At 51.8% G+C, this 23010-nt stretch overlaps 7 protein-coding genes across 7 annotated transcripts; 3 read left to right on the plus strand and 4 right to left on the minus strand.

The window, feature by feature from the left end:
* Window positions 1-771: 771 nt before the first annotated feature.
* Window positions 772-1837, minus strand: LY79DRAFT_518816 (uncharacterized protein; the record flags this gene model as incomplete). Its single annotated transcript, XM_060555071.1, has 2 exons — window positions 772-1576; window positions 1635-1837. The coding sequence occupies 2 exons, from the start codon at window positions 1835-1837 to the stop codon at window positions 772-774; spliced, it is 1008 nt and encodes a 335-aa protein (XP_060412504.1).
* Window positions 1838-2667: 830 nt separating this feature from the next.
* LY79DRAFT_518855 (RIO1 family protein) lies at window positions 2668-4370 on the minus strand (the record flags this gene model as incomplete). Its single annotated transcript, XM_060555074.1, has 2 exons — window positions 2668-2775; window positions 2826-4370. 2 exons carry the CDS (start codon window positions 4368-4370, stop codon window positions 2668-2670), a joined length of 1653 nt encoding a protein of 550 aa, XP_060412505.1.
* Window positions 4371-6904: 2534 nt separating this feature from the next.
* On the plus strand, window positions 6905-8180 carry LY79DRAFT_518735 (uncharacterized protein; the record flags this gene model as incomplete). Its single annotated transcript, XM_060555060.1, has 4 exons — window positions 6905-6975; window positions 7069-7231; window positions 7305-7359; window positions 7435-8180. 4 exons carry the CDS (start codon window positions 6905-6907, stop codon window positions 8178-8180), a joined length of 1035 nt encoding a protein of 344 aa, XP_060412506.1.
* A 2384-nt stretch (window positions 8181-10564) lies between these two features.
* LY79DRAFT_558688 (uncharacterized protein) lies at window positions 10565-12501 on the plus strand. The gene has a single exon (XM_060558202.1). It carries the CDS (start codon window positions 10590-10592, stop codon window positions 12111-12113), a length of 1524 nt encoding a protein of 507 aa, XP_060412507.1. The 5' UTR covers window positions 10565-10589; the 3' UTR covers window positions 12114-12501.
* A 3070-nt stretch (window positions 12502-15571) lies between these two features.
* LY79DRAFT_650913 (zinc carboxypeptidase) lies at window positions 15572-17230 on the plus strand. Its single transcript, XM_060562551.1, has 5 exons — window positions 15572-15911; window positions 15974-16200; window positions 16292-16406; window positions 16464-16554; window positions 16610-17230. Exons 1-5 carry the CDS (start codon window positions 15596-15598, stop codon window positions 17112-17114), a joined length of 1254 nt encoding a protein of 417 aa, XP_060412508.1. The 5' UTR covers window positions 15572-15595; the 3' UTR covers window positions 17115-17230.
* Window positions 17231-17606: 376 nt separating this feature from the next.
* On the minus strand, window positions 17607-18911 carry LY79DRAFT_518747 (serine proteinase 2; the record flags this gene model as incomplete). The annotated part of the gene is made up of 1 exon (XM_060555062.1): window positions 17607-18911. One exon carries the CDS (start codon window positions 18909-18911, stop codon window positions 17607-17609), a length of 1305 nt encoding a protein of 434 aa, XP_060412509.1.
* A 632-nt stretch (window positions 18912-19543) lies between these two features.
* LY79DRAFT_660536 (uncharacterized protein) lies at window positions 19544-22082 on the minus strand. Its single transcript, XM_060562772.1, has 4 exons — window positions 21881-22082; window positions 21293-21306; window positions 20743-20785; window positions 19544-20126 (listed from the first exon to the last, which is right to left on the minus strand). The coding sequence occupies exons 1-4, from the start codon at window positions 21986-21988 to the stop codon at window positions 19551-19553; spliced, it is 741 nt and encodes a 246-aa protein (XP_060412510.1). The 5' UTR covers window positions 21989-22082; the 3' UTR covers window positions 19544-19550.
* Window positions 22083-23010: the final 928 nt, after the last annotated feature.

Consider the following 23010-nt stretch of genomic DNA (forward strand, 5'->3'; position numbering starts at 1 on the left):
CACTATGCCGATCAGTATGATATTACCGGTACCGTGTTCTGGGGTATGCAATCCTTCGCCGCTGAACCGGGCGTCCTCTGAGACCTGAGAAAGGTATTAAACGGCCCGGGTTTCCCGGCCGCCTCGGAGCTTAGACTACTGATTGCCGACATTGCCGGTTTGTCCGGGTTAGAGGTTGCTAATTTCTTGCTATGCCTGCATATCTCTGCTATTTCCACTATCTCCGCTGTCATTGTTTGTCAATCAATTCTTTTATCCTGGCATCAGAACTATTGATGCTCGAGTAAGGGGCTGCAGCGATTCTGTTCCTTGTCAACTTAACCGCGGCCAATTTGCTGCCTATATTTATATCATAACAGAAGCAGCTACACCCGATCAATGTCCAAGAACTTGATACGCACGATAAGTGCGATGCGTTGTCCTGTCTGACTGAAAGCGAGCCCTACTCAGTTTTGACCTAGGATGCCGTCTTCCCGAGAAACTCTCCAAGGTACCCTCAATTCTATTGACTGACACACATGCCTCGTTGCCAGAACTGCCATCTTATGGCCTAACTTGTTTGTGAATGAGACAATTGATTCTTTTGTACTTTCGATGTGGCAAAAGCCCAGACTATGTTCTACAGAATTTTCTTGCAAGCTCTCCCGTCATCAAGCCCCCTAGGCCGATGTTTTCCGTAATTATCAGGTCTCCCGACCTCCAAAATTCGCCCAAAGCAAGGAAATGATAATGAAGTCTGCGTTCCGAGTATGTCTTTTCCTTCTCGCCCTCTCAAATACCGGCAGCGATTAGGAAAGCAGCCACGACGCCAGCAGCGCCGCCGGCGTCAAGCTTGGTGCGAAGGGCCGGGCTCTTCGTGACAATGGCGGGGGTGAATGTAGCGGTTATCGCAGAAGGGTCGTCCGGCATGATGAGTGTTTGGAACATGGGCTCGTCAGGAGTCGAGGTGACAACAAGAACGGTGGTGTTAGTTGGAACATTAACCCCTGGAACAGGGTCGTACGGGACCAGGCTGGTAAGGCTGAGTCTGTCCGGAGTTGGTTGCGGAGCCATGACAGGCGTCTCGGCTGGCGGCACAGTGGCCACGGGAGGGTCCAACTGCACGCTGCCGTACGTCTGCAATCCAGATACACTGGCACTCTTCGGCGGTACATGGATGACGACGGTCTGAACGGCAATGGTGCGGCTGGAAGGAGTGACTTTGGTCAGAGTGGCGGGGGGCCTGTCATAGTCCGAGTTGCATGGGATGTTAGAGACCCCATCGCCTGGCGTAACGGTGTGAATAACGACAGTGGACTTGGTGGCCAGCTTCCGTGTGCGAGTGATGGTCGGAAGTTGAATAGTTATGAAGGTGATAGAAGGGGCTGTCTCGGTGGATGCTGGGCCCCCTGGAAGCAATGAAGAGGATGGAAGAAATGTGTTCTCGTTGCATGCCTTGTACACGTTGGCGTAACTGCATCCCTCCGAGTTGGAAAAGCCGCAGAAACCGAACTTGGGGTCACTGGTGCAAGCCTTGCTGCAGAGAGACTCATCAATCAGGGGGAAACTGACCAAACTGCTACCGCAACGGCAGCCGCTATATAACGGATTCTGTGTCAGTGTTCGTGTTCCTCTGACGGGAGGGTAAGGCCTACTCGGGAAAGGCGGCAGCGTAGTTGCGACCAGTGCAAGCAGACTGGCACTCTTCAGGGGTGTAAGCTCTACCAAAGTTGACAAAGGCGTTGAACTTGTCCGACGTGACGCTGACGCAGCCAACGTACTCAAAGCCGTGGATGACGTGGCTGACCTGAGCCGAGACCATGGAGGCCAGCAGCAGGGTAATGACGAGGATCGACATTGTGCTTGTAAATGTAAGGAGGGAACGAGAGTTTATCTGGGTGGCTTGATCTCTGGAGACGACAATTCTTGATAACGGGAGCGAGTGACGATGGATTCCAGGACGTTATAAGAAACGGCCTGTTGATGAGGAGTTTCTTCGAGGAGGATGTCGGATGATGGAATGTTCAGGAACAGGAACGGGGACGCATCTTGAGCCGGCGGCAAGAAGAATAGTGGTGGGCAGAGCGAAAGAAGTCACGGCGGCTGGCCAAAGTGGGAGAAGGAACAACCAGGCAAGACAGGCAGGTGCCCAAGTAGCCTCAGTCCTGCCTTCCTTCGATGAAAGTAGGTAGGTGCCTGCCTGGCACATACCTCTAGGTACATAGGTAGCAAGTGCATTGGAAGTCGTGGGTGGCTGTTCGTGCCTGCTGAGCCTCGGACAGGCCAAGGTCAGGAGCCACCAGCCTCACGGCATCCTCGGTATGAGAAAGGCTAAGAGTAGCGAAGAAGACTCTTTTGGTATTCCGCTGGGTCTACGTCGCTGCAAGATGGGTGAGTGTGACGTTCGAGTCCACGGTCCGTCCTCTTCCAGTCCCCAAATCCAATACCACAGCAGTGATGCAGCAATCGTCAGAGCTCTCCTTGATCATCATTGCGCCCCTTGAAGGGGGGCGATCTAGAGCCAGGATGACGAGCCAACAGCGGTTACGCCCGTGGGCTAAACACTGCATGTCGACCTCGTCTTAGGCCGATCGAATCTTCATCACCCGATTGCACACGTATCATCCGCCTCCAAACCTTTCCTCGCAGGGTATCCTATCATGCAAAGCGAAAGAGAGAGAAAACGGCTTAGTGCTTCTTCCTAGATGAAGCAGACACCAGCTTCTTCTTGACGCTCTTGGGGATCTTCTCCTTGCGCTTTTCACGCTTGGCCTCCTTGACGGCCATTTTGTGTTGCTATGGTTTGTCAGCGGCGGTCTTTCATCATGTTCGTTGTTCGTTCTCACCTTCTTCTCCTCCTTGTCTTCATGCTTACGTCCTCTAGGCCGGGCCTTGTCAAACTTGGACTCATCTTCATCACCGCTGGCCAAGGACGCCCCACTGCCCGACTCGTCCTCGGAAGACTCGCTCTGCTCCTCCTGGTCCTCGCCCTCCTTTACGACGGTGTCGGCTAGAAGGTTCTTGTAGACAAGCTTGTCGCCCTCGCCCTGGCCAATCTTTGCGGCGTCCTTCTCGATGTCGTAGACCTGCTCGAGGGTCTGCGGGATGTACTGCTTTCGAAAGACCTCGTTGTCTACCTCCTGCTCGGCGGCGGCCTCCTCATTGTCGGCAGGTCTGGTCTCGTACAGCTTCTCAAGTGCTTCCCCTAGGGCGGGCTCCTCGACCGGACCCTCGGTCGACGAAACAAAGTCGAAGATGGCACGGTCGCTGAGCGTGTCGACACCCTTCCTCCTGAAGAAGTCTCCGACATTCTTGATATCCATGCGCAGGAACTCCAACGCGCGGGGATGGTCAGGCTCGACACTCTGGGAGACGTCGATGATGTAAAGTTTTTTGTCGTTGTACAGGATGTTGTACTCGCTCAGGTCGGCGTGGACCAAGCGGCAGACCTGGTATATCCGGCGCATGAGACCCAAAAGCTGGACGTACAGGCTCCTCCACTGCTGGTCCACATCGTCTCCAGTCAGATTGGCGTCTCTCAGCCGGGGGTAGGCCCAGCCTTTCTTGTCGCCGAGGAAGCCCATGGCCAGGACGTGCAGCTTCAGGCTGATGGGCTCTGGGCACGGGATGCCAGCGGCATGTATTCTCCTGAGGTTGCGGAACTCCTTCTCGGCCCACAGCTTGACCATTTTCCTGTTGCTGCTTTTGTCGAAACCCTTCTGGAAGCGGTGTTCGCCCGTGATGTAGCGCTCGCGGTCCTTGAAGACCAGAATCGAAGTCTTGTACACCTTGATGGCCCGCTGGATGTTGGGGCCGTCGCCCTCAGGATGCAAGATGGCGTGGTAAACGTTGGCCTCTTTTCCGGTGCTGATGGCGCCGTGGATCTCACTGACGATGCCACGGTTGATCATCTGGAGCAGGATCATGCGCGTGCGCTGGTCCAGCACCTGCTCGCTCGTTGCGCGGTCCGCCTTGTCCTTGCTCTTCTCGTCATTCTCCTTGACGCCATCCAGGCGGATCTTGGCGGCATGCTTGGAAAGGGCAGTGATCTGGTCGTCGACGCTCGCCTTGGTATTTGCGGTCGGCCTCTGGGCATTGGAGCGCGGAAGAGCGGTATCATTGGAGTTGAACATGCGCTGGCGGTTGTAAGACTTGGTCAAGTTGCCGGAGTCGGCGCTCCATTCCTCGTCATCGATATCCTCGTCCTCGCCAAAAATATCCTCGAGATCACCGTCATCCTCGGCTTCATCATCGTGTTGGTCGTGGGCAGAAGCATCGTTGGCCACGGTTCTCAGCTCGACGGGGATAGACTCGGTCTGCTCGTAGCCCTGGTTGGGGCGGTATGTGTAGGGGGGCTCATGGGGAGCAGCGGGAGATTCGTTGGAAGCCATGATGGACGCTGAGTGTTGTCTAACGGACTGTCTTTGACACTTGCGTTCCGTCGTGTGTTGTTGGAGGCTCGATTTTGGTGTTGTTCACCCAAGGAGGACGCTTCTCAACTCGAGGCGTGGATATTGTGCACCCCGCTGCCCCTCCATCGTGGTCGGGCTTTTCGAATTTTTTATCTTATCAGCGGTGGCGGGCGTGGCGGGGTCCTTGGACTCACAACACAGGAGGAAACTGGCTCGTGCGCAATGATGAGTCAACACCTCGGCGAATGGCTGGACTGGTAGGCACTGCACACTGCGCCGAGACCTTGTTCTTGTGGTGAGTCGAAGTGAATCATTGCTGGGAATTGGGGGAGATGAGCAGTAAAGAAGCTCGCTAACGAGAATAAGCGAGCAATCAGTGATGAGTGGGGGCCCCCGCTGCCTTCCAAGATGACCTAAGCAGGCAGTCCAGAGCTCACCGCCGGCTACGACGCTCCCACGCTCCTTGCTTCACTTCTCCAATAGCACAACACGATATTGCCCTGGCCTTGATGGACGCTCCATTCCACTTGGGACCTCTTTCGAAATCGCCGTATGCGTCTGTATGACACGAACACAATACAGAGTGATATCAGCGACAGCCGTGCTACATTGGAGAAATGCTGCCTTTCGAGTGTCGTACCCGAATCCTCTTTGGTGCTCGCTCGCGTCTCCGAGAATAAGGGTGCGGTCTGAACCGACGAGATTCGCCAAAGCCCTGTTCCAGTTCATTGGAGATGACTGCGTCACAGCACCAGCTGGAGAATAGGCTTTTCGTCATCTTTGTTTATGAGCAGCACAAGGGATTTTCACCCCCAAGTCTTGCCCCCGGCCGCCCTCGGACGAGCAGTGTCTGGATACCAACAAGCAGGACTGGAGTTGCAGCGCATGTCTCACCAAGCTGTTGCTGCAAGCGCAGGCCCACCTGAGATGACAAGCTGTCGCCCATGCCGTCTTCCCGCTTTGCCTGCCCGCAACTAGTTGGGATGTCGTTGGTGCTTTGTTCTCCAGGGCGAGTATCAAAGCGTTGTTTTCCCTTCCAGTTTGCCCACCGCAAATTCCCCAAGTAAGCCTGTTTCGTATTTGCGCTTCACATTGCCTAGTCCATAATCACGCTCGAGCGGATCAATAGACAACACCCGTTATCCAACCCGGGCGACTATAATCCCCGAGCGAGAATTAGTACGAGCGCACCGGGTTGGACAGCCGCACTGGGCTGTGTTCGTTCGAATAGCATGATCATCTGACCGGTCCAGGCTTGCCACTGAAGCCTGCTGCGTTATTGATGTCCATTGAGATGGTTCGACTACAGTGGCATCCAACCTCGAAACCGACGGCAAATCATCTGTCACTTCCTTCTCGAAACACCCCAAATCCCAACTGGCGGGCTCGAGATGCGAAAGTGTGGGTTCTGCTCCGGATTTGGAATCGAGAATCAGATAGCTCCATGGGAAAGAGGGATTATAATACTTGGCCACTCGGAGTTAATTTCCTGCGAGGCACGCCGCCAGGACCATCATGCAGATAACCCCTTCGAGGCGCGCTGTCATTCCCAGTTCCTCGGACAGCCGAGGGCCGATAAAGTCTGTCGATCATAATAGCCCGTTCATTGGCCGAGAACAAGCAAGGAACAATGATGTTCTTCGACGACCAGGGCAAGTGTCGTTTCGCTCAGTCTGTGCAGTGGGCCTCAAGCTCTGCCAGAGTCGAACAGAGTTGGGTTGTTTTGTTTCCCAACGGCGCTGGCGACCAATGGTGTTCGTTCGACGGAATCAGCCAACCGTTATCAAGTGGGACGAGCTCATCCCCTCCATCAAAGCAGAAATAACCTCTGTCTCAGGGTCAATAAGTTGGTTACCGATACTTTGACCAGCCTGTGGCTAATGAAACCTGCCGACAGCATGGACCTACGGCTCTATCTCTTAAATGAGCAGATCTTTCTCACCATGTCTTCGTAAAGATTCGGGGGTCAGTAAAATCGGATCGCTCCCCTCTCCTTGATAGCGTAAATTGCCTTGCAACGCTTCGTAATCTCGGCGCCATGGCTCGATGGTCGCAATGGGGATGGATTCTGGTAATCGTCATCGTCCTACTCACGCTCGTTTCGCCTACCGAAGGTCATCATAAGAAGAAATCGAAACAGCCGGAAACTCCTGTACCGGCCCCGGCGCCACCAGTCGTGCCGGTTCCGCCTCCTGCTGCGCCTCCGGCTCCTGCCCCTCAACCTGCTCCTCCGGCACCCCCGCCACCGGCTCCTCCAGCACCAACAGCACCACCGGCACCTCCACCACCACCGCCGCCACCGGCACCATCACAGACGCCTCCTGCCCCCGCACCAGTACCTCCAGCACCACCGCCAGCACCACCGCCAGCACCACCACCAGCACCACCACCAGCACCACCGCCAGCACCACCACCAGCACCACCACCACCACCGAAACCAGAGCCCGAGTTCACTGAAGAGGAAATCAATGATGGGAGGGCGTTGGCGAAGCTGAATATGAGGGCACTGCAGAATGCTCACAAGACGAACGACCCGCAAACACATCTCGGCGACAATAACTACTGCAAAGGCGCATTTATACCGGTGCGCAAGGAATGGTGAGTCGCGTGCCGGCCGTGGGCTGCATTGTTGGAGGAGCCCACAGACCGTTTCTGATACTGACGATTCACAACCTAGGCGCACTCTGCCAGTTCTCCAACGCAGGGAATTCATCGCAGCTGTCCAATGTATGATGAAGCAGCCTGCGTTGTCCGATCCGAAGAGAGTTCCGATGGCGAAATCCCTCTATGACGACTTCGTTGCTGTTCACTACACCAGTTTCAAGAACGTCCAATTCACGGTCAGCCTTTTTGTCCTTTCTTTCTGGAATAGACGGGAAAATATGTGTTGGATTCAGCTGACAAGTACTCTAGGCTTCCTTCTTTGCCTGGTACCGGTACTACCTCGCTAGCTTTGAACAGAGATTGCGTACGCAATGTGGATACCAAGGTAACTAGATATCTCAATACGATTGCGGATAAACCCCAACTTACAACTCAACAGGTACTCTGCCGTATTGGGAATGGGGCCTCGACATCAACAACCCGGCTCTCTCACCAGTTTTCGACGGATCCGAGACGTCATTGGGAAGCGATGGCGAGTTCATTCCCCACGATGGCCTTCAACTGCGCCAGCCTTTCTCAAACAACCTAATCACCCTCAAACCCGGCTCCGGCGGCGGCTGCCTCGCAACAGGCCCGTTCAAGGACATGCGGGTGCATATCGGGCCCGCCGCACTGGCCCAATACGCCACAGATAAACCCTTCAGCGTCCCGAACCCGCTCGAGGACCTTCCGCGGTGTCTCAAGCGCGACCTGAACAAGGACGTTGCCAGCCGCTTCAACTCCTTCCGGAACACGACGCTGCTCATCCTCGAGCAGACGACGATCCAGAACTTCTCGTCCCTGCTCCAGGGCGACGACCGCTTCTTCCCCAACACGCTCGGCGTCCACGGCGGAGGTCACTTCATCATCGGGGGCGACCCCGGCGCAGACATCTCCATCTCGCCCGGCGACCCCGCGTTCTGGCTGCACCAGGCGCAGATCGACAGGGTGTACTGGATATGGCAGAACCTCGACTTCAAGAACCGGCAGGGCGTGTTCGGCACCCTGACGTCGCAGGACAACCCAAAAAGCCCAAACGGCAGCGTCGAGAACTCCATTGATCTGACGCCCATCAACTCGCCGGTCAAGATCAAGAACTTGATGAACACGGCGTCCGGGGCACCGCTGTGTTACGTGTATGAGTAGGCATAAAGTAATGTTGGAAGCGAACTATCATAGATACCCCATGGACGCTTTTTAGAACTTGTGGCGCGTTCTCTACCAAGAGTTCATATTTAGAAATCAGTTTCATTTTCACGAGCATGCATTTGTACTGCCTATACTTGCTGAGAGTAGAGTTGCCCATCATCAAATGGTTTCTGTAATTCTTGCGCGTTTCTCAAGGACTATCTTTGGCTCAGACTACCTACACGGATGTACTTAGTTTATCCTAGTTCCGTATGTCTGGGTCATCTTGTCAGCCGTTCGTCATGACGAGAACCGGTACCCATGGGACCCATGGCAATCAACAGCGGCGACAAATTGGGCGCGGCTCTCTTGTTGAATCCCCTCTTCCCGCATCTCGATTGGTCCCTTGGCTTACATGTCAACTTCCAGGCAAATAGTGCCGACCAACATCGGGAGAGGGGGCCACGTAATGTCGCTCCCGAGGTCTTCCATCCATGCGATTCGGTATAATGGCCATGCCGCAAGAGAGTTTACTGCACCGTAGGATCATCCTGGCTGAGTCCGGCGCGGTGATATATACCCTGCATAGAAATAAATAGGTATACAGTAAAACCAGATGCCTTTGTCGCCCTATTCGAGATCCTCCGAAGAAAGGACTGCGCACGCTGCTTATTCATTCAGTTTCATCAGTAATCAACCCACCATCGATCTGTATTATACCATAGATTTTACTAAATGCTGCATCCGATATGCTCCCTTCCAAGCCTACTGGGTTTTCGGTAGGTGTTAACGGCCGATCTGCCTGTTCGGGCGCCAGCTTGCGTGATGCTTCGGAAAAGGCAGATCGACGATCCCGTTCCGATTGGTGAAGGAGTCTCCTTGCTACCGTCAACTTATTGCCACGCAACCTGTTATAAAGCGCTACGCTGATGGAAGCTAGAGCAGTTTCCGTTGAAGGCATGCCGGTTTTGCTTGAGTGGTGTGCATCTATCCCATCAAGGAGAAATGCCCCTTAGATAAGGATGAGAGCCTCGTGACACTCATCAAGGGATGACAGGATGCGCCCGAGTAACCTTCTCACCTTGTGTATGCATGACGTACATGCCCGCCTTGTCAGTAAGCGTGGGGAGATGCCCATGCATTCCAACCAAACCGAGATAAAGACCGTACAATCAACAACCAACGCCATCCTTTCCAGTCCCTGCAGCACTAGCGCTACGAGTTATTTTCGACATACGGGAATCGCCCAACCGCTTCGACAAGTGCGCCTTGTTCATCGACAACCAACGCCTCTTTTCGAGGCAAGTCGCAGTGCTAAGGACTGACAGCCCCAGATGAGTGAATCAGTTAATTGACCCACTTGGGGGCCGTCCGCTCCGATCGTTGTCGATCACCTTACCAAGGACAACCTAGTGTAGATGCATAGCGGTAGTCAGTACTCCGTATAGTTCTACTGAGATCAGACGGAATCGCCCCTCCCCCCCCCCCCCACCCCCCGTTCGGGACCCCACCGTAGACCTCCCCCTTCATCCCTGGACTGGGTGCCCGGGATGATTGGGCCGGTCAGAGCGCGCCAAACGGCCCTGGCGTTGTGAAACATGTCGATGTCCTCCGCCATCAAGGAGGGCAGAAACCTTCGCATTATGTGTGTGAGATGGGAGATGCATGGGTGATGATGGCGACGTCGGTGCCGATGGCTTTGGTTCATTTAAGGTCTGACGCCTGAAGGCTGTTGTGTCGCAGACAATGCGCCGGGGAAAAGTTTTCGTTTCAGCCGTTCTCGCGTCCCCCAGAAAGAAAACCTTTGGGCTGGGCCTTCATCCTGTAAACCTGTCTCTGGTTTCTTCTTCGTCCCATTGGTGTAATGACGCCGATGATGTTGTCTCAACTTTGGCTCCAACGGCATCCCATCAGAGGCGGTTCGCTGAGACAAACACATATTTCAGCAAATTTAGTTGTTTCTCAACAAAGCTGCGAGCCCACGTTGTTTATTTATTGGCTTTCCGAGAGCTTTCCATTATAATCCAACAAGAAGCTCATTGATCTGATACCGAACGTGGTCCGTACAGCTACCTACTGTGCGATACTTGAGTTTTTTAAAAAAAAAACGGGCAAAAAAAAAAACACACGATCGCCAAGTTTTCCTGCGGGAAATAATATCCATGTGTTATTATTGTTTTGCTCTCGGATCGACGACGTCACTGGACTAAGACAGCCCTGCCTCGTCCCAATCGTGGACCAAGAGCCCGCCCCAGGTTGCTTTTTCTGGTTCGGTAGCGCTGTTCCCTTGGACAACGCAACACACGTCACGTCACCAGTGCGTCGCCGTTTTACATCTCAACCGACTCTAGCTGCAAACGGCTTTTTCGGGTCTGGCGCAAATCGTCGTCCCCCCCCCCCCCTTCCCCATATTTTGCTCTCTTTTACATGTCCTTCCATTCTTCATCCAACAAATTACGCGACCGAGATTTGACCATGTTGTCGTTGCCAGCACCCCGACTGCACTCGGTGAAGACTTCTCGGTCACGACAACAGTCCCCCATCATATATTTACTCGTCGCCGTAGGCCTCTTTTTCTTTGTCCTGCACAACCAATATGGGAACCAAGCCGTTGTCGAGATCGTCGCCGACACCAGCTCACTCGACACCGAGAGCCCTGTTACGTCGACTCCAGCGAAGCCCAAGAGCACAAAGAAGCCAAAGTACAAACCACCGCCAACATGGACTCCGCCTCCGATCACAGATCCTTTCCCACTGCTGTCGTCCGGGATGCCGCCTCCAGTTCCCGCTTGGAACAAGCCTGCGAAGCCCAACGTCTGTTTCAACTACTCCCTGTCCACGCCGCCTCCGTTACTCATTGGTTTCACGCGGAGTTGGCCGTTGCTGCTCCAGACGGTTGTTGGATACATAACGGCCGGGTGGCCGGCGGACCAGATATACGTTGTGGAGAACACGGGGGTGCATGACGCAAACGCCAGAGATCGGCTATCGCTGCAGAACCCCCTTTATCTCAACTACACTCAGCTGCACATGCTGGGCGTCCATGTCATGCGCACGCCGGTTTTGATGAGTTTTGCTCAGCTGCAGAACTACTTCGTCACCGTGGCAAAGGAGAAGCCGTGGTCGTACTACTTCTGGAGTCATATGGATGCGTTTGTTATGTCGTACGAAGAGGGCATGGAGGGAATCTCGGGACCGGTCAACACGCCCGACTACCAGACTATTTACGAACTGGCCGTCAAAGAGCTGAACCACACCATGCGATCCGACCACAAATGGGGAGCCCGGTTCTTCGCCTACGACCACCTGACGCTGGTCAACCCGCGAGCGTACGGGGCCGTCGGCGGCTTCGACACATTCATCCCGTACTATATGACGGACTGTGACATGCATTGGCGACTCGAGGAAGCGGGGTGGAGCGTCAAGGAGTCGCGGGCAGGCATAATCCAAGACGTCGCGTCGGTTCTCGACGACTTGCGCGTTCTGTACCGAGAGGGAGAAATTCCTGAGGGATTCGGCTACACGGACCCAAACCCACCGCCACCGAACGAAGACACGGTCACGAGAAGGAAAAGCAAACGAAGCCTGCCCGTCCCCGAACTCGACATCTCCGGGGCCCCCATCGACCCACCCACGGAGAGCTCCGGGGAGCAGTCTGCGGGGACCGTCGATCCCTTGGTGTCTTTCCGAGCCCTTTACCGCATCGCCCAAGACATGTTCAACCACAAGCACGCGGACCGGGAAAGGAACACCTGGCAACTGGGACAAAGGGGAGGAGACTACGAGCCGTACTTTTACGACCCCCTTGGGTTTCAAGAAGCCATAGACATCATGACCGAGGCAGGTAGAGAAGTCTTTCGTAGAAAATGGGGGCATCGCGATTGCGATTTTGGCGCAGCAGGGTTACAACCCAGCGACGCTTGGAGGGTGGAGAAGGACTGGGAAACATAAAACTCAATCGGCGAGAAGCTCGGCATACAGGGTAATGAGCTGTAATAAGGACAATCTTATTGGCATTCCTCCGCGCGACCAACCAACCATGTCTTGTTTATGTAGTCAGCCATGCGAAAGGGCGATTACTTTCTTACTAATCGCCACCCCTTGGGTCCTACATCGCACCAGGTATGCATTCCATTTGATGACTGCAGCCCCCTACACCGTCCCAGAATGCCATATAACGTTGGAACGAGAGACATGGAAAGATCGAATAGTGCGGTTAGTGCCTTACAGGATCGGAGGAGTAACGTACGTGGGAATTCTACTATGGTACCAGGCCGAAATAAAATACCCTGTTAGGTATCTTACTCTAACACTCACCACTCTACTTATTTCAGTAGCGGGCATTACAGTACTGTTTACTAGCCTAGCCAGCTGGACGGTGTGGCGATATTACATAACTGGGGTATTTTATCTCCCCCTGCCACCCTGTACAAGGACCTTCCTGGCGAACACCTCGGCCGAAGGCCCAGACATGGAAGACTTTTAGTGCGCATTGAATGGGATAATACCAGTAGTTATAGGCCTCGAGTGAGCAGAACTGCAACCTAGAGCAGACAGGTTTTTTTTATTCAATCGGGTACGAGACGCGGTGTATGATAAGCTCCGGGACGCCATCTTCGTTGAAACGAGCTCTTGGTTTTCAGTCTCAGCGGCACCAGGAGTGATGGAGAAGGAAAAGGCAAGGGTCGTGGTATAAGTGAAGATTTCGTTGTTGCTAGGGGGCAGCTTCGTACCAGTGCGCAACCTCCTGGTCAACGCCTATAGAGTTCTTTCTAGCTACCCGCAGCATAGTGAGCGTGTAGCTCTTGACCCTTACAGGCCCAGGGCGGTGTGGAAGCGATAGACTGACTGCCGATTTATCTGTGTTTCCGGAAGTTGACTGGAATCTTGGTACTGCCTGAGATGGAAAATAGTCATGGGAGACATACTTTCGAACAAAGTTGTGAATGCTTAGAGTTGTTGGCTTTGTATAGAAACCTGAAAGTGGGCAAGCTAAACAGCCATGCGGAGACTTTTAACATAGTCCAAGCATTGATCACTGCAACCTTCATTTCGAAATTGTCTCTATATGTTCAGCCCCTCCATCTTTCGCTAATTGCATCGCCTGAACAACTGAGTCGTAGGATTGGCTGCAGCCAGATAATCGCCACCCGAGACCCAACAACCCATAGCATCCACTCCAGTTGGCAAGTGAACTGCCGAAATGGGCTCAGCATATCTCAAAACTGTACCGTTTGAAATCCTTCGATAGATAATTTGATATTTTTTGACGTGTACGGCGAGGATTTTAAAAAGCCTTATGTCTCTTAAAGCTTCCAGGCGATTCCGAGCTACCACTCTTTCAGTAGCACTCCTGCAATATGCGAAGTCGGTAGCTTTACTTGGAGCCAATCGAATATTAGCCCCTATTCAAAAAGAAAACGTCATGAAATTGCACTTTGTATCGCCGCCAAAAACATCGTTCATGTAACCAGTGACAAGGGGCAGAGGATGATTTAAAATCTCCCATTGGTATCCCGCTGGAGACAGGATACTAGATTCTCTGATTTGTGTACAAAAGTCACTGCCGTTATACTGATTCGGGAGGACAAGAGTCTATCACCGAAATGTTTCAACGCATCTCCTATATCCATAGCCGTTTCTACGCATATAAAGGGTGGTTTAGCTCGCATTACAAGCAAAGAATTAACAGCGGCTAGTGAAAGACGCAACCATCAGGGATTTATCTACTGTGTACGCAAACATCAGGACATGAATATTTTCCTCCCACCTATATATCTAACACATAGCCGGTGTGTTTCCATGTTTACAAATCATATGCATTTGGAGTTGAAGTCATTGACTCAAAATGAGAATATTAGTAGCCCGAGCCGAGGTGTATTCAGGACCGATGAAGCCAAATGGAACTTCTCGAATGTCCAGGGAACGCTCTGAAAGTTTAAGACCGTGAAGCCGTTCCTACAGGGGCTCGGGAAACGTCTTCAGTCACGGATTTAAAGCCTCAACGCATCTCTTCTTCACTCGACGTTTCCAACAACGTGCGAGAATGCTGCTGCACCTTGAAGACTCCAGTCCGCGATTCGTGGCGATCAGGACAACTGGGGTTAAATAGCTCACATCTACACTTGGCCTGCATCCTGGCGTCTTGGCAAATCATCACCACTCCGCAACTGTCCAGACGAGAGAGGTCTTGGTTTCTGTGGTCTGCGTGGTTTCTCCCACTCCAATTCCGCGACCTCTACCAGTCTGCCCAACACAAGCCAGTGTGAAGGATGCGGCGATTGATGGAAATCATTCCAGCCAGGAATAGAAGGCTCAACTCGACACAACTAGTGAATGCACAGGTGTAATGGTCTGATTATTCCAAGAAAATAAGAGACCTCGCTCACATACGACCACCCAAGCCAGTGGCGGGAACATTCGGTCATGGTCCAGTGTTACATCGCCGTGAGGGGTGACACTTGGCAGGCGGTGACCAGAGTGACTAGGCCCTGCAGATTCGGCTCAGTACCAGTACAGAGGCAATACGGTAGCTGCCCCAGTCACCAATGACAAGGAGCTGACAGCATTTTTAAGCTTAAACCTTAACGGCAGGTGAGAAGGATTTCGAAGGGCTGCGTGCGAGTTGCGTGCCAGCCCAAGCTCCATGAACGCGACGGCTGGTTAACCCGCCTTCCTCATTTTGTGTGTCTGCATCAAGCGGGGAGCTCGCCAAGACGCTGGCCGGGCTATACAGAAGGAGTTTGCCTGGCCCTGATGCGCCATGAAATACCGCGTCTTGGCTTTACGCAATCTTGGCCCGCGTGCCAATATCGACGAAGTCCGTTTAAGGAAGGTCCCAAGACAAGATGGAGGGAGACCCGAGCTCAGATGCCCATTGGGGTCACCTTCGCTAGTTTATCACCTCATTAACTCTTTGAGCTATCCTAACCGACCGAGCTGACCGTTCGTCTTCTCCCCACGGCGGAGTTATCTTGTCGGCAGTGGCTGGCCTAATCCCTGCCGAATGGTATTTGGCTCTCAATGAGTCTAGCTACCGTGCATGGCAAGGTTGATATCGCACACCCAGCTGGCATGGCCATCGCCAAGGTTGCCCATCCGAAGGCTGCCGCCCATCCATATTGTGCAAGCAGTTGGTCGGGTGGCATCTTACCGTCAGAATGTTCTCTGCGTGGAAGCTCTAGTCCTTATCGAAGCGCAAGGTATTGCAGCCACAATCACACCTACCGTATTCTGCTAAATCGGCCAGTGACACCATTCCGAACGGTGTTCGGGGAAGCAATAACCTGCTGAGCTACTGCAGGGCACCCGGCATGCTATCCAAATCTTTATAAAGGGCGAAGGGTGGTCTTCGAACCGGTCTCGTCCGTCTTCTGCCCTTCAGCCTGCAGCTTCTCTTCAGGTTGGTCCACATATCACAGACGCTGCCGACCATGAAGTTTTTTGCCGGCCTTGCTCTCGTACTGCCGCTGGCGTCTGCCGCGACCATCACCCCTCTGGAGAAGAAGATCACGTACGACGGCTTCAAGGCATTCCGGATCGCCACGCACAACGACCCGGCTTCGATCAAGAAGAAGATTGCCAACATCGCGGCGATCCCCTTCAACCTCGACAACAGCGAGCACCTGGACGTCGCTGTTCCCGCCGAAGACGTCTCAAAGTTCGAGAAGCTCGGCCTCGAGACGTCCGTCCTGCACGAGGACCTCGGCGCCGACATCGCCGAGGAGGGCACTTTTGCTCCCTATGAGAGTGAGTTATCAAAATACGCACCCGGAATCCAAAGGACAGAGTTTCTGATATTTCTCCCACAGGCAATGGCGATGCCAGCGTTCAGGCTCTTCCCAGTCTGACGTGGTTCAACTCGTACCACACGTTTGCCGACCATCAGCAGTTCATCCGTGACCTGCAGTCCAACTTTCCTTCCAACTCGGAGATTATCAACGCTGGCAACTCCTATGGCGGACGCTCGCTCCTCGGCATCCACCTCTGGGGTAGCGGCGGCAAGGGCTCCAAGCCCGCCATCTACTGGCACGGTACCGTTCACGCTCGCGAGTGGATCACTGCTATGGCAAGTCAAACACGTCCCGAACTGTATAGGATTTTGGCGAATGTTGGCTGATACCCAATAGGTTGTTGAGTACCTCACGTATCAACTCATTGATGGCTACCAGAAGAACGACGCTGCCGTCAAGGCTATCCTTGACAAGTACGACTTCTACATTCTGCCCATCGTCAACCCCGATGGTAAGTCTCGTGTAAACTTTTCGCATCGTGGAACGAACCGGGACTAAATACTGCCAGGCTTCGCCTACACCCAGACCAACGACCGTCTCTGGCGCAAGAACCGCCAGCCGCGATCTGGCAGCACCTGCATCGGGACCGACATCAACAGGTACTACTCGCACCCCCTCGACGCGACGTGAAGAAATCCGGCTAATCGTCCGCAGAAACTGGCCCTTCAACTGGCAACTCCCCGGCGGCGCCTCCACCAACTACTGCTCCGAAACCTACAAGGGCCAGGCGGCCGGCGACACTCCCGAGATGGTCGCCCTGAAGGCCTACACCGACAGGCTCGCCGCAAGCCAGGGGATCAAGCTGTACATAGACTGGCACAGCTACGGCCAGTACATCCTGCTGCCCTACGGCTACGACTGCTCCGCCCGCGCCAGTAATCACGCCCGCCAGATGACGCTGGCCACCAACACGGCAAACACCATCGCCCAGTCCTACGGCACCCGCTTCACCTACGGCCCCAGCTGCTCCACCCTGTACGCCACCACTGGGAGCGCCCCCGACTACCTCACCGGCGCCGCCGGCGCCGAGGTGGCCTGGACCATCGAGCTGCGGCCTTCTGGCTCTGGCGGCGGTGGTTTCGTCCTGCCCGCAGCTCAAATCCTACCCAGTGCCATTGAGCAGTGGAACGGAATGAAGTACCTCCTCGCTAACGTTTGATCCACACGAAAAACATGGCGCGGGAGGGAGGGGGAGTAGGGTGTTCCAGAAAGGCTTGGTATATATCGCAGCCCAGTCACTAAAGCTAGACAATTCCCAACTCCACCAGCTTGTGCACATAAAGTCCTTGATGTATGGAATCTGTGCTTGGAGCTACTCCAGGTCATCACTCTCTAGCCGATTTGGTGAGCTGGGTGATTCTCGCTGCTTTAGCTCACCTTACACGAGAACCTGCGTGAGGCCAAGGTAAGGCTCAGGTGAAGCCAAAGCGGTCCACATAGGTCGGAATTGCCAAAAAGAAAAAGACAAACTAGTACTAAAGTAATAGTAAGTAATAGTAGGAGTAGGGGTCCTAGTAGTACATTATATATCAAACTAGACTTTCTCCTTATAGCAAAATCAAGCCACCCCTAACCCTGAGTATTTTTTTTTTTTTTAACGCAGTACAATGAGAATCTGACTATCAACACACGCGTCGATCCGGGCCTACATCTACGGCCGTCCATTTCCATTCCAGGCTATAGGTGGGTAGCGTATGGATCGGGCGCGCAGATGCGAGTAGCTGCGTATCAGGCTTTGCATGTCCTTTGCTACTGTGCCTGCCCTTAACCGAAGGCGGAATCTCGGATGTGACATAAAGTAAGCCGCAAGACCTGCGATTTGGGGAGCCGCAACTGAAGTGCCCTCTGCGGTCATAAGGCCTTCTTTGGTGTTTCTTCTAGCACACTGGACCTGTTCTCCAACCGCCCAAGTCGTTAACAACGGCCCACGCTGGCTAAATTTGGACATACTCCCGTCAACGGCAGCCGAGCCAACCACGATAAGGGGCAGCCGCACGGCTAGCACGGCTGGGAGAGAATTTGGTTCCATAGACCCATTGGGTTTGTCAGCACTATTACCGGCCGCACAGATGACAGGTACATCCATCTCGAAAAGCGATTGCAGTACTTTTTGCAACTCATAAAGTGTGCGCCGCCTGACTTCCTTGTCCTTTACCATTGGAAATGCAACTGAGGACGAAACGACGGCCTTGCCACGAAGACCCTTCCTCATGATATCTTCGCGGACCAATTGCCAAGCCTTGATGAAATGAAATTTGCCAGGTGTAACATCTATGCGGACTGTGACGAGGTTGGCTCGCCTGGCCACGCCAACTGTATTGCCAACGGCCTTTGAAACCACACAGGTTCCGTGAAAGGAGCCGGCATTCACTAGTGATGATCTATCCACTGCGTCGATGTTCTCGCGCGTGATAGAAGAATCCATGGGCTGAAGCTCAGAATGCTCGAAGTCAAACGGGCCGGTATCGATCATGTAAATAGTTATTCCCTCGCCAGCGCTATCGTCATATTCATAGTAATCGAGAAGCGGAGTCTGTGGCGGCGTTGAAAGCATCCGAAGGTCAACCAAAGGCTTGCCGATGTTAGGGCGCCTCTGGACATTGGCTCGTTTTCTGTTGGCGGCTGCAGGACTGTGCCCTTCAAGACGAAGTTGCTCGTCAGGTTCAACTCTATCGACAACGCCGTCCGCTCTGACCTTGCCGAGCTGAGCCGGAGTGAGATCGGCGAGCCAGGCGTAGGGTGTGTTTTGTTCGGTGACGAGGGTTTCAACCTCGCTTTTGTTTCCAACTGTTGCTAAAAGAGTATTGTGGAAACACTCAGCATCTTTTTTCGAGGTGTCTTCCCTGGCCCAGATAATATACTTGGTATCGTCTTTCGTCGTCAGAGTTGCTCGTGTGGCCTTGGTCCATTCGTCTCGGTTTGAAGAGTCGTCGTTGAAGGCCGATGCGTGTAACATTTGGGACAAACATAATGAAACTAATGTAGATAAAATAGTGACGAAGCGAATAGGCGCCATGTTAATGAATAAAGAGGATGTTGACAATAGCAGCTTAGAATCCACCCCCAAAAAAATAAAAAAATATTAATTTATCGAGGCACCCGCGCTCTTCTATATGTATATTAGTAGAGGGCGTCTCACTACACTTTGGAAATTCTTTCTTGACATCTATCCCGCCGGGTTTTTATAATTTTACTATTCTAGTGCCAAGGAAGTCTTGGTTGATTTAAAGCTTAAAAACCATTGTTGATATTGCAGTGGGACCGTAGTTTCTTAAGATTAAATAGGGATTGTTACATTTGTATTACAACTTAGTGGGATGTAAATCTCAGTCTAGGATTAATTAGTTAATAGAGAGGAGTACGGGTATTTGGCCGGGGGCAGAATGGTATTTGGCCGTATCTAACCACTTTCAGCAAGCGAATGAACCGTCACAGCCACACAGTGGGCCTGCCCGCAAAACTCGATGTACCTCGATTTCGCGGTACAAAGGCAGAATAACTCAGCGACCGTCCGCGATTTATGCAAAAAGGCGCGTTTTGTCGGCAAAGTTGCATTTTTGAAGTACGCGAAGTGAAACGTGATGAATTCTCTAGACTATGGCTGATATACCCATTGTAGCGGCTGCTGCTGCTGCTGCTGCTGTTGCTGTGGCTGCTGTTGATAGATGGGTTGCTGCCGCGGCTGTTGCTGCTGATAGATGGGCTGGTGATAGGTAGGCTGAAGAGGTAGTTGATAGGCAAACTGCTGTTGGCTGGGGAATGGCTGAGAGATACGTTTGCTTCTAAACTGCTGCTGGGCAACCTCGAACTCTGCCTGAGCCCGTTGCTGTTGCTGCCGCTGGTCTCGCTCAAGGGCTAATGCCGTAGCAAGCTGGCGCACCTGCTCCTCCAGCCTATTATACTTTGAGGTACGGCTACTGCGGCTGCTTGTTAACGGTGTAGGTGTGGCAGAGGGCCTAGCCCTACGTGGCTGCGACGAAGAGGCTTGTGATGAGGAGGCTGGTGTTTTAATACTTTCCCACGCAGAGGGTATTCGCTGAGTATCACGGAGGTCAACAGGTGGCTCAGAGTTACCGTTGGGTGGCTCTGTTGACTGCGGGTAGTTGCGACGGTTGCGGACTACGTTAGGGTCAACTTTGATGGTCTGGTTCCGTAGGCGGATAAGGTCAGGCTGTAGTTACCACTAAAATTAGTAAAAAAGTAAACTGAGGATGGAAAGTAAGCTCACGTGAGTCTTATCTAGCCACCAGTGGTAGTCAAGGTTATCTTGAGTAAGCACCTCGTCACTATTACAACTTTGAAGACAGCAGAGTAGCTTGTGACAGCAAGGTAAACCCCACTGCTTTTAGAAGTTGCTAGTACACAGAGGAAGGCTCTTGCGTTGCTTAAAGGCCTTGTGGGCAGGTATATACTGCTTATAGAGCAAGTCAAGTGCCCAAAAAGATACCTAAAAGGCAAGGCCTTAAAGTAATAGATACTTCTGTATCTTTGCCCGCTGCCGTTGTCGCTCGGCACCAAATTTATTATGGTATCGTTATAGCCTTTCTTTAACTATCTTGTATATCCTTTTGTAGAGGGTAAAAAGGTTAGCTAGGCGATAGAGAAGGTACAACTTTAGCTTGTAGTAAGTGCTCTTAGTAAGTAAGGTTACTTTAATACTGTAGTTACATAATTTATTAGTTTTAAAGGCAGCGAATTAGGGGTAGAGATAAAGGTAATAAGTTTTGAAGTACTTAATAATTACTAGGGATAGTTAGCAAAAGTTGCAAAACAAAGAACTGACTTACCTTCTTGGTCCTGAAATTGCCGCTTAAGAGAACCCTATGCCTTCTAAAAGGCAGTTGCAGTTGGCGCATAAATAACTGCCCTCCACGCGGCAAGAAGCCCATCAGGGTCGTGACTGTAGATCGCCTTGTTGGTGGTTACAGCGGAGGTAGGTGTATTACTGTTGTTTACTTTAGCCTGGTAATAAACTATAGTTGCAACTTCTCTGCTGTGTATCTCTGCTGAATCCTCTGGCAGGCAGTTCTTGTCCTTGTTGTTATTATTGTCTGTTGCAGCGGCTGGCTTTAGCGCCTTGTTGTAATTAGTAATAATAACAGAGGGTAAAGGTATATTCTTGTTATTAAGCAGCAATTTGATTTGTTGAAGGGCCTAAGTGAAGGTATCTTTGTCTTTGTGTAATACAAGGCAAAAGCATGCGTTAAAAGTGGTATGTACAGCAGTAGTGCCTACTACTTGAAAAAGTGGCATATAAAAGCGGTTAACCTTGGTAGAAAAAGGTTAGCAGTAATAACAGCAATAGTGGTAACAATAATAACAATAACAATAACTTACCTTGTAAGTATTATCTATCATTAATAACCCAGGGTATTGTTGCCATAGCTCAAGGCAGTTCTTGTACGTCCAAAAAACGCCATCAATTTTCCCACTTTGGCTATGATAGACAGCAAAAGAAGGAATCTCTGGGCTCAAGGTTAGGACGTTAATGAACAGCTAGGTTGACGATAACGGCCCATACTTCTTGTTGTGGAGCTTACGTTGAATATTTCTAACGTCTTGGGCAGTTATTACCACCTTTTCCTGCTTACAGAGTTGACTTGCGATATCCCTCGACTTCATCCTTGCGGCCGATAGTTGCTCAACGCGCTCAGCGATGGTTGCCCTTGATGCCTTAAATACTAGCTACAACAGCACTTGTGCTTAGCTTAGTTGTTGGAAGCAAGAATTACTGCCTAAATCACTTGCTGCAACACCCTCGTGGTTATAGGTCTCATGGCCAGGAAGGACTTCCCACATCCATTCATCCGTCGCTGCTAAGTATTGTATCTTGCTAGCAAAAGGGCAGTCGCACCGCTTGCTGCTCACATTCCGACTCTAGGCCCAAGTAATGGCCTTGCCCGCTTGGTCGCAAAGGATATCTACCTGCTGGGCCTCCCTTTGCTTGATACGGAGGGTAATACCCTCTAGTTGATACTGCTGGCGTACGCGGAGATAACACTTATCGAAGGTCGTGGCTTTAACTGTTGACATTGTGGGTATAGTTGCTGTTACACTAATCGTCACTTTCAGGGCAAAAAAGGAGGGTTAATAGAACACTACACATCGCGAGTTAGTTAACTATAATAATAACAACGCGTCGTAGGTGTAGGTAGGTGCCCTTGCTCTCATGCCTAAAAGAAATTTTGCTAGCGAGCCTAGCAAAAGGGATTGTACCTTTGAGAAGCAGTACATTGCGAGGCAGGGGCCTGTTGTGGCTGCGTGGCGAAGCTGACGAAAGTGGTTAGATACGGCCAAATACCATTTCACCCCCGGCCAAATACCCGTACTCAATAGAGAGACAATTAAAAGCACCTGCCTCTTGCCTGTGCCCCGGAGTCCCCGGTCAATGCCCCCATTGTAATTGTGGGGAACGCCAAAGACTGTCGGGACCACCCCTAATGTCAGACCATGCAAATATACACCAAATTCATAGATTTACTACACTAGATCTATAGATTTAGCTCCTTTTTGAAAATTAGAGAGAAGTCCAAAAGAGATAAAATTTTTAGTATACTTTCTCCTATAGCTAATATATAATATAGTAAATCTATATATATTATATACTTAAATATACTTATTTTACTTTATTTACTTTTATTAATAATAGCCTATATAAATATAGTATTCTTTAGCCTATAAATATTATAGCGCTAGCAGGAAGGTCCTGGAGCAGTGCCTGGCACCTGCCTACTTAAGTGTAGTTATTCTAAGACCTTCTAGTTATAGAATTCTATATCCTTTTGCGTAGATGCCACAGTGGAGTACGCACAGCCAAGGACACGTCAGCAGTGTAACCACCACTAGAGCAGCCTAGCTGCCAGTCACGTGACATAAACAGTTATACTATATTTATTTTATAATATATCATGCTTATTAAAAGCTATTAATAAAGTTTAATGTACTTTAAGCCTATCTCTGATTTTTAAGAAATAGTTAACCTAATGCACTTATCTCTTATTACTCTGCTATCTAGGGGTGGTCCGACATTAGGGGTGGTCGGAGTTGTAGGGTGG

The sequence above is a fragment of the Colletotrichum navitas genome, assembly GCF_030913465.1.
Source record: "Colletotrichum navitas strain CBS 125086 chromosome Unknown LY79scaffold_44, whole genome shotgun sequence".
NCBI lineage: Eukaryota > Fungi > Ascomycota > Sordariomycetes > Glomerellales > Glomerellaceae > Colletotrichum > Colletotrichum navitas.

What these genes read in the sequence shown, in the direction of transcription:
- LY79DRAFT_558688 (XM_060558202.1), top strand. Translation starts at nt 10,590, where the DNA reads ATGTCCTTCCATTCTTCATCCAACAAATTACGCGACCGAGATTTGACC.
- LY79DRAFT_650913 (XM_060562551.1), top strand. Translation starts at nt 15,596, where the DNA reads ATGAAGTTTTTTGCCGGCCTTGCTCTCGTACTGCCGCTGGCGTCTGCC. An exon ending in CCATCTACTGGCACGGTACC is followed by an intron (nt 16,201 to 16,291) that starts GTTCACGCTCGC and finishes GATACCCAATAG; the next exon opens with GTTGTTGAGTACCTCACGTA. An exon ending in ATCGGGACCGACATCAACAG is followed by an intron (nt 16,555 to 16,609) that starts GTACTACTCGCA and finishes AATCGTCCGCAG; the next exon opens with AAACTGGCCCTTCAACTGGC.
- LY79DRAFT_660536 (XM_060562772.1), bottom strand. Translation starts at nt 21,988, where the DNA reads ATGTCAACAGTTAAAGCCACGACCTTCGATAAGTGTTATCTCCGCGTA. An exon ending in GCAATTTCAGGACCAAGAAG is followed by an intron (nt 20,127 to 20,742) that starts GTAAGTCAGTTC and finishes TGGTAACTACAG; the next exon opens with CCTGACCTTATCCGCCTACG.